Source organism: Branchiostoma belcheri, unplaced genomic scaffold, assembly GCF_001625305.1.
Source record: "Branchiostoma belcheri isolate BF01 breed outbred unplaced genomic scaffold, Haploidv18h27 scaffold146, whole genome shotgun sequence".
In the NCBI taxonomy this organism is placed as follows: domain Eukaryota; kingdom Metazoa; phylum Chordata; class Leptocardii; order Amphioxiformes; family Branchiostomatidae; genus Branchiostoma; species Branchiostoma belcheri.
This window is the reverse complement of record NW_017802891.1, coordinates 608,440-618,603: the sequence shown is the minus strand read 5'-3', so window position 1 is coordinate 618,603 and position 10,164 is coordinate 608,440. Positions and strand designations below refer to the sequence as shown.

Here is a 10,164-nt window from a genome sequence, read left to right as displayed (position 1 = left end):
ACCCCCCCCATTCAAAATCCTGGCTACGGGCATGCTATCTGACATGGACATTTTCACTCAGCAGGTTTTACCATGAGCAACTCCGGCCGTTTTCATCGGGCAGCCCGGGATGGGTACCTGGACCTGCTGAAGGAAGCTACTCGTAAGGACTGTAATGAACGGGACGAGCTGGGGATGACCCCGACACTGTGGGCAGCATATCACGGCAACCTGGACGCCCTGAGACTGTTAGTCAGCAGAGGGTAAGATGTCTTATTCAATTCAATTCAATTCATTCTTTATTGCAGGCACATGGCCCATATCAGAACATAAAATACCGATACACACTTAAGATAAGTTTGATACATATAGAATACAACACGGTGTATTCCGTATCGCCCGAGGTACCAGCCCGACCGCGCGTCGGATCGCGGGAGATCCGATCCGCGGGAGGGCTGGGACCGAGGGTGATGCGGAATATACCGTGTTGTATTTTATTTATGTCATACCCACCCAAGAAAACGCGCCTTTCAATGCGAAATGAGCGAAAATTTGGTGTCCCTAAACCCACAAAATGCGACAACATCAATTCCAACGTCCGAATTTTGTATTCGAATTTCGAAATCGGTGCACGCGGTTAGGCCGAAACGCGTTCGAATCGTTCTATGGAATATTTGGAAGGGCCGGGCCGTACGAGTAAAGAACCCCCGGGCCGTACCGCTAGTTATCACACGGGCCGGAACACCCGTATCGAACGTTATCTCGGCCCAGGTAGGACATAAATATAGAATACAACATGGTGTATTCCGTATCGCCCAAGGTACCAGCCCGACCGCGCATCGGATCGCCCGACGGCCGGAGGGAGATCCAATCCGCGGGAGGGCCGGGACCGAGGGTGATGCGGAATACACTGTGTTGTATCTTATTTATGTCATACCCACCCAAGAAAATGCACCTTTCAATGCGAAATGAGCTAAAATTTTGGTCCCTAAACCCAAAAAATGAGACATCAATTCCAATGTCTGGATTCTGCATTCGAATTTCGAAAGCAAAATCGGTGCACTTGGTTAGGCCGAAACGCGTTCGAATCATTCTATGGAACATTTGGAAGGTCCGGGCCGTATGCGTAAAGAACCTCCGGGCCATACCGTTAGTTATCGCGATTGACCCGGAACACCCGTATCGAACGTAATCGTGGCCCAGGTAGGACATAAAAGTATATACAGAAAGATTAAAATGCAATGTAAGGGAAGTTTAATGTGCAGACTGTTTGAATACCAGGTTGACGTAGTGTTTCCAGAAGTTGCTGAGGAAGAATATGTCCGAGTGAATTACCAGTTTAATGAGACCATTGTTTGATTCAAGCAGGCGTGTGACAAAAGAATGTGTTAATTTTCTCCTGTTGGCTTACGGGGGATGTGAGCTGTTGTGAGGTTGTTAGTGAGCAGAGGGTAAGAGGGTAGTATGCAAATTTTTTTCAGGACTCAGAAACAGGAAACACTATATTTTTTTCCTAGGCTTAAGGCACATTAACATTGACAATCAGAGTAAGTAGACCATGTCTGGCTGTTGTAATGTGAATTGTACATAGCATCTTTGTTCAAGTGGGAGACTCCTCCAACATTAACGAAGTGTACGGACTACTCGGTCAGAGTTAAAACGTCTTAGGGACTACGACCCTCACCTACTCTCCTGTCCACCAGCAAGAGTCACGGCATACCGGAGCAGTCTACAGTACTTTAATCTTTACCTGTGGAACTCTTCCGCTACAGCAACGGCAACTCCTTAGTCTCAGGACTTTTAAACAGAACATTAGGAGCAGGACTTGATACAGTTGATGTTTAGGATGTTGTATTTAGTAATAGTTTATGTACTGTGTATTTTTTGTGTGTACTTTTATGTGTATCCAGGATTACCTGAAAAACAGGCCAAAATGGCCTGAGCTGTAATTACTGGTTAAGGCCACACCAATTCAATATCTTGGTTAACGGATTCGCCCGCTTCATTTTTTTCTGATTTGCAAATAAAAATAAAAAATCAGAATCAACTGCAAAATGCTCATATTTTGCCCTGAACAGTTGAAAACAGTCCTTTTTTCCTTAGTTGTTACAGTTATTCCATCTTTCAATGCAGTGGTATCATTAAAGTTCCAAATTCATTGTTTAAATTTTGAACCAGTGTGTTGACTTCATGGCTCCTATCATACCATTTTGGGCCATAATAGGATGCCTAGGCCTGTTTTTATTTATTTTTTGCCCACCTGCTCCATTATTTTTCTAGAAAAATCCGTTAACCAAGAAATTAAATTGGCGTGGCCTTAAGGCATGTTAATGTTGACAATCAGTATACCAGTGAATAAGTGCAAGTAGACCATGTCTGTCTGTTGTGTTGATTAGGGGTGACCCTGACAAGACAGACTACCAGGGCAGCACTGCGCTGCATCACGCGGCGGCTAACGCACACATCAGCTGCCTCACCTTCCTGGTACAGTTTGGCTGTAACATCTGGGGACTGGATAATGACTACCACACGCCGCTGGACGTCGCTGCCGTCAACGAGCGGATGGACTGTGTCCGTTATCTGGACTCTGTGGTGGCACAACAGTCCAAGATGAATGTAAAGGTACTGACATCACACGCTCTCCTAACTAGTCTAATAAACTAGAAAGACCGACATTTGCTTGGGAGCAAATGCAGCATATTTCAGTCCATCTCCCTCCCACACAAAAGTGGACTATTCCAAACTTACCCCAGTGCAAAACTGAACGACTTACGTGCAACGTGACCCCAGGTAACCCGCAAAGTTCAATGTGTTCGAGCAGTGTTTGATGGCCAACGGCAGATGGAACGGGCCATTCTTTAGATCAAACGTGGAACGGGTATAGCACTTTTGGCCTTTTTTTGGCTGAAAATAGCCATTAAAGTCCCCCAAATGAGTCATTTGGAAGTGTTGTATGCCAAATATGTGACTGCTATTCTGTAGACACACGTTCAAGGTAATATACCGAATTTCAGATCATGTGGTTGTAATACCAGGTCTCACTCACAGGATCCAAAAATCCATTTTTTGTCGAAAAATGACCCAAAAAACCTCCACAACAATTTTTCAAAGGCATGTATAAAAAAATGAAAAACAGTCCTGGGGGTATTGGCCCACTCTACCTCCATGCCAAATTTCAAGTCATTAGGCTAAAAAATGACGGAGTTGAATCCATTTATACGGAATGGCAGGAGAAGAAGAAGAAACATGAGAGAACACAATAACTACAAATGTGTGCAGTGCAGCACGGCGTGTTTGCTTGCAATTGTACATTGTATATCAGCATATGCCAATACTGTATAATTATAATGCTGTAGTATGTGTATTGTAATGTAAAATGTCATATACATGTTACTAATAGTACAGAGTACTTATTCATGTCTCCAACCCTTCTTTTGCCTTGTAGAAATAATATTATCAATGACTGTGAATGATTACTTTCTTTTTTCTTTAGGTTGTAAAGAAACTGAAGGATAAACAGTTCAAGGAAGCAGAAAAGAGGATTAAGAAGTTCAGCAAGATGCAGAAAGAACAGGTATGAAAGTACATGTATCTTGAAAGTTCATCTGTGTTGGTAGAAATCATTATGAAGCAAGTTTAAACTGTAATTTACAACACAACAAAATGGACTCACCCAATTTTTCGACTGTACAACTCCAGTCTTTGTAAAGGAATGAGCAATTCACCGCTTCCATGACGTCACGCAGATAACAACGTGACTCAATGAGCAGGACTTCTTTGCACAAAGGATTAAAGAGGCCATCTACATCAGGGCATTACAACCATCCCTCAACAGAGACGGGGGGCGCCACAGACTTTCTGCAACCTATGATCCACTGCTCATGGAGTCACGTGTGTTAGGAAAGTGTGCTCTACCACTACGCCACAAGACGCCACAAATATGATGTTATGCCTTATGATGTTACTGTAGGAGCGTCGTGTGGAGAAGTATCATGTGAAGACAGAGAAAAAATTATCCACATCTGAAGAGAAAGGCCCTGGAGTGCCTGGAGGCCCGCACCGGCGCAACTTTCACCCAAACACTCACATGAACTTCTCTGAGGCTACTGCATTATCCAAGAAAAAGGGCATACCGAAGAAGATAGCTGACAAGAGAAAACAAAGTGATTCTGCTGCAGTGTTCAAGGTAATTTTTCAATACTCCTTAACCAAAACTCCTTTTAGAATACATCAGACATCAGACAAATAAAAGGGAGCTCAGCTCCAGAAACCCTGATCTGTTTCTGTAGAATCATGCAGATACTGTAAGTGTTTACACTTTATGTAAATGTTTTGAACTACATCAAAAACATTACTAACAGTTTTGTAGGTGTGAGAGTGATGTGGACCCTCGAAGTAGTAACATAGGGAACTGTCATTGAGATGCTGTAGCTCTACTATGTTGGAGAGAGATGATAACAGAGTACTTGTTATGTACATTATGTTATGTTAGGTCAGCAGTATTGAGGATGGGAAGCGCAGCCTGCGTTCTCTGTCAGGAACCATGCTGCAGGACCAGAACGTCCTGATGTTTGGGAGTGTTCCATTATTATATTATAACTGTTTGTTTGTGTTATGTTAGGTCAGCAGTATTGAGGATGGGAAGCGCAGTCTGCGTTCTCTGTCAGGTTTGTTTGTTTGTTTGTTTATTCGCATATAATCAGAGAGAAGAACAATAAAATGAACATATTACAGTAAAATAGGATATGCAGGGGAAAGATAAGAAGCCATAATGGCTTGTCCGTGATCTTCCCCCGACTAAATTAATTGACAACTGTAATAATGGTAACAAATAAAATGGTAATAATAAATAACAATAAGTAATTGAAAAATTTGATCAATATGATAATGGTAACAAATCAAATAATAACAATAAATAACAATAAGTAATTGGTAAATAACGTTAATTAGAAATTGTATGTTAAAAACTAAGTTAACAGAGGTTTAACTGAAGTACAAACATAAACAAAAAAAAATTGAAGCAATAACTCCAGAATATATAAACAAATTTTAAATTTAAATCTTATATAACATGTAACGGAAAATTCAAACTTGTACTTAGTATATCGAAGTGGGACTTTAACTTAAGATAAGATGTCAAATATCGGTGGGAAAGAAAAGTAGGTGATTTTTAAGATTGCGTTTGAAACTAATTATTGATGTTAAACATTTTACCAGGTACCATGCTGCAGGACCAGAACGTCCTTCTGGGGAACCCTGTGTCTGCTAAAGGTCAGAGGTCAACAGATCCTGACATGTCAGATGAAGAAGATGATGATTCTGTCTCCCGTGCTGTTAGTGAACCAAACTTCAACTACAGGTCTGTTTTTTTTTTAATTTGAGGCATTAAAGAAATGACTAGAATTCAGTAGAAAATTTACTTCTAACTAGAGTCCCACGATCTCATACCTTCGCCAAATGATGTTAATCTTTATGACTGACAAAGATGATTCGTCCTGATTATGCAAATAGGATCCTCATTTGCATAAATTATATCAGTTGATCATATTCTCCATCAAAAGACAGCCTTATCTTAACAAAGAAATCCATTCTATAATTTCCTCATAAATTATGCAAATGAGATCCTTATTTGAATAAGTTATGTTTAAATAATGATGTTCACCTTCACTTAATTTTCAAATACCCCAATTATGAAATTCCAGGCAGTTAGCATTATGGAATTATACCAATTTCTCATTAATTATGCAAATTAGTGTTAATTTACATAACCAATATCTGCCTGTGTTTCTCTTGTTCTCAATTACGTATGTCACAAGCTCGAATAGTCCTACAATGTCATGCAGCTGATTTATAGAATTTTCCCATTAGTTATGCAAATTACATCCAGATTTGCATAATTGTCACATGATTATGTCAAGCGTCATTAAAGCTACCTACATACCAAAAATCATGACGATCCGTCCACCGGTTCTTGAGCCCAAACTCACGCCACTTCTTCCCCAGCAAAAGAGCTACCTACCATCCAAATTTCGTCACCCTAGCATGTCTAGATCATGAGATATCAAAACCGGAAGTTCAGCTGCAGTACCGTAACAAGCCGCTAGGGGGTCCAAAATCTAATCATTTCCAGGTCTCATCAAGACCTACCCACCTACCAAGTATCAAGACAATCCATTTAAGCCTTCTTGAGTTATCGTGTCCTGTGACGGAAGGAAGGACGGACACACACATACTGTACACGAACGCCTCTGAAAACATAACCTTCTTGGCGAAGGTAAAAACCAGTTTTGGAGTGTCTTTGAATCGCTGTAAGGACACTAATAAAATGTTGACTGATTAACAAATTGTACTTTGAGTAAAGCACACAGAGATACAAACTCAAGTATTGCTACTGCTCTAATTACCAGGGATGGCAGTGATACCCAGAGCACTATCCTGGACAGACCTGGTTTTGGCAACATCGTGTTTCGCCAGAACTACCCAACAGCAGCCATGTTTTCTCTGCCAGCCGGGCAGCAGAATGGAGGGAAGGACACTGATCAGGTGAGAGTATTATGCTTTACATTTTTCTTCATGCAATTATTGTTGAAATTAGCCTTAGGAATAGGAAATTTGTTGTCATAGGAAATTCAAACTCTTCAATAACTGGATAAATTACGGAGAGTAATTTCCGGACGTTTCGAGTGACATCCGCCACTCTTCTTTATTTTTTTCTTCTTCAGCATCACTAATGAACTAACAGAACTCATTTACTAGTATATAGTAGCAACTGGAAAAAACAGTTGAACATGACAAAGACTCATACAGTCATTGAAAGGAGATAGGGTAGTTACTATGGTATTAAGACAATTAGTTAACATTGTTCTCAGACTGGTAATGGACTGCTCTTTTTTTTTTGTGATTATGATGGTGACATTTTTTCTGATTTTCATTGTACTTGTGGTATGAAACAGGTATGATCTAGATTTAAAATGACTTTAGTGTATATACATGTACATCACTACATGTATATGCAATGCAGCATAGTGAACATTAATTATTTTGAGTGTGTGTTACTGTGTGTGTGTCTTTGTGTGAGTGTTAATGTGTAGGTTATTCAAGGCTTCATTTCATAAACATGTATACAACATGCATTATACTTACTCTTAGACTAGTGATTCACACAGGAACAAGCAAAACACTAAACATTTTTCCACACTGTCAAATAAAACACTAGGTCCTGTACATGTCATTTATCATACAGAATGTGACTCTGTTATCATTTGTTTTGACAACAAGTGCAGTGTGAAACAGACTATTTTTAGAAGCATACACAAACAGTGGTGTTGTTTTGCTTATTCACCCGAGGGTATTTACAAAATTAATGTACATATTAGATTAGATTATGATTTAGAAGTTTCTCCATAAATGTACAAAAACAGCATAATACTGGATGTTACAAAAAACCAATTAGTCCACTGATCTTGTAGCTAGGAGATAAAATTTTATGGACTCAGAGATATTGTCTCCTAGTAGTGTAACGCAAAATGAACACCTTGCTATAGTCACTTGTAGTAATGATACACAAACAAATAAACAAACAAATGCTATTAAAATAACACCTGCTCCAATAATGGTACCTTTGATAGCACTTCATTCTGATTGTTGTCTATACCTGGAACTACATTCATTCAGTTCTTTTTAAGATTCAATAGAAAATTGTTGACCAATCATACTGTCTATAGATAGAATCTGCTACAAATTTTAGTGGGGTCGTGTGGCGTAACGGTACATGCAGAGTGCTCGACTTCGAACCAAGAGGTCCCAGGTTCGAGTCCTGACATGCCACCAAACTTGTGCCCTTGGGAAAGGCTGCGTCTTAACACAACTTTCCTCACTTAACTCAAGTGAAAATGACTACTGTCTGTTTTTGTTCTATGTGTGGGACACAACATCAGCAAAAGCTGCGTTTGTTCCACGTGTATTGTATTGTTACAATCTCAATAAATAGATAAAAAATAAATAAAATTTGATCTTGTTCTGTTGTATCAGGTGGACAGGTTGGACTCCATAACCACCATCCTGGCGGCACAGGAGGCTTACGACCAGGACCAGAACACCGGGATGGGAAACAACGGCACGGGACTGCCCTCAGACCGACCTTGGGAGGATGACGGTCTGGACGACCTTGACCTTGATGAAGACGAGCTGAATGGCAACGCCTCGTCTCCCCTTCAGTTGTTCCTGAGCATCCACAACCTGGCAGAATACCTGCCTGTATTTAACAGGGAACAGATAGACCTGGAGGCCCTCATGCTGTGCACAGATGAAGACCTGAAAAGCATCAACCTTCCCCTCGGTCCGCGCAAGAAGCTGATGGACTCGGTGACCAGGCGTAAGGCCGTGTTACATGAACCGGGGTCACTGGAGGACACTGCACTCTGAAACAACTAGAGACTAAAGTCCCTGTCACACATTTGCAACCTTTCCCTGATTCCATTCCCTGACACCAGCCGATTGGGTTCCCATGATTTTCGGGACCACTCTGACCAAACTTGGGCCACGCGTACCCTTCTATCCTAATCGAAATGAATTTGAGTTAAATTGGAGTAAAATTTGATCCCTTAACATGCCCCAAACACTGGTGACTTACGTGTACTCCCAGATAGTAGGCTGGTGCTTTTTTTACTGTCAAACTTTACTTGACAGAAACTTACTGTTCTTACTTTACTTACTGTCAAAAAGCAGCGAAGTATGACACACCTTCCAAACACCCCACAAATATTTTTAACATTTTGAAACATTCGACTGGTACAGCCGAATTCGCCGAACAATGACTTTGCACTGACCTACTCCAAACCATAGTCTGTGGACGTTTGTCTAGTGTTTGGGAGACCAAATTCGTGAACGTGTGACAAGGGCTTTAACCGAGATTACCCTAGCTTCTCTATTGATGAATGTTATTGGGGCCAGTGCAGGACACTGTGAAAAGTGAATATTTTCTCAGGCAGAAATATGTTTGTTATTTTCTTGAAAGCCTTTTTGCCTGTTATGACCTGAAAGTGTAAAAAAAGAAACATTCTATGGGAGACAACAAATCTCATGTTTTAACTACTGTACTGTACCACCAGTACTGTATCAGTACAGCTGCACTGGTTCCCTAAAAATTATCATCAAAAGTATGTACTTCAGTCTTCATCTATGTGCTCATGATTATTCAAATTCAATACATGTGAAAATTTCACTGCATAAATGTTATAGATAATATGAATAACATCAAACAAAACAGTTTTATTATTATGATAATCTTCTCATTTTTTTTAGTAGACTCAGACACTACAGATGTATGAATGTGATAGGTAAATACATTTTTAGCAATCATGTCTGAATACAAAGCCATACATGTACATGTATATTACTGTTATTGGTACTGATAGAATCACTCGGGTCATTATCATCATCATTGCAGCATACTGTATCTGCAACTAGATCTACAGAGTTGTAAGCTATTGCTTTCCTATACAATGTATATATACATGTAGTTAGGATAAAAGTTCAGGCAACTCATATCAGAACTGTGCAGATAGTATACCCTGGGTTTACCATTTACATCAATTTTAGTATTCTTTACTTTTTGTACATGCAATGTAATAACAAGTAAATAGCTTGTATGTACATTCACAGGAAACTACTATGCACAGTAAGGATATGGCAGGGCTCATAGTTCTCTGTAGAAATATTAGTAGTACTCTATAATCTGTTGCAGATGACTGTTAAAATTCTATTGATAAGAGTCTTCCTATAGGTAAGCTTTATGCCAGGCAGGTTTCTGGTCTGACTGATTTTTGAGGCTAATTGTGATTACATGGGGGAAACTGGTCATTGAAGGTGTTGAGTGTGATTTAAATGTAAAATTAAATGAGACACTGTTCTGTGTTCACAGAACGATTGTATTAACCTCTCCCTGCTGTCCAACTTTATGGCCTGGCAATACATGATGTGGAGTCACATTTAGGTTTAAGTACTAGGGAGAAGTGTCATGTGCCTAGTGTACTAAATGTAGGGGTTCATGGAAAAAGGAGTCCTGTCCAGATGGCAGAAAAAGCAGTCCAGTCCAATTTGGGGGTGGAAAAAGCAGTTTGGTGGTTTCTGTGTGTAGTAGCGCCCCCTTGCAAAATACGATAAAAGTACAAGCAGTCTGATGCG

The 10,164-nt window shown here is 40.1% G+C and overlaps 1 protein-coding gene across 3 annotated transcripts in view; it reads left to right on the top strand.

The window, feature by feature from the left end:
* Positions 1-10,164, top strand: part of LOC109465036 (Usher syndrome type-1G protein homolog) — a 12,410-nt gene extending 2,246 nt beyond the window's left edge. The window contains exons 2-9 of one of the 3 annotated variants that reach the window (XM_019762175.1): positions 65-242; positions 2,376-2,601; positions 3,473-3,553; positions 3,950-4,165; positions 4,601-4,646; positions 5,197-5,338; positions 6,387-6,522; positions 8,011-10,164. In XM_019762175.1, coding sequence (XP_019617734.1) covers positions 73-242; positions 2,376-2,601; positions 3,473-3,553; positions 3,950-4,165; positions 4,601-4,646; positions 5,197-5,338; positions 6,387-6,522; positions 8,011-8,403 — 1,410 coding nt within the window. In that variant the 5' untranslated portion in view covers positions 65-72 and the 3' untranslated portion in view covers positions 8,404-10,164. Of the gene's footprint in view, positions 1-61; positions 243-2,375; positions 2,602-3,472; positions 3,554-3,949; positions 4,166-4,471; positions 4,532-4,600; positions 4,647-5,196; positions 5,339-6,386; positions 6,523-8,010 lie in introns of all 3 variants that reach the window. The other 2 variants (XM_019762177.1, XM_019762176.1) reach the window with 2 other exon arrangements.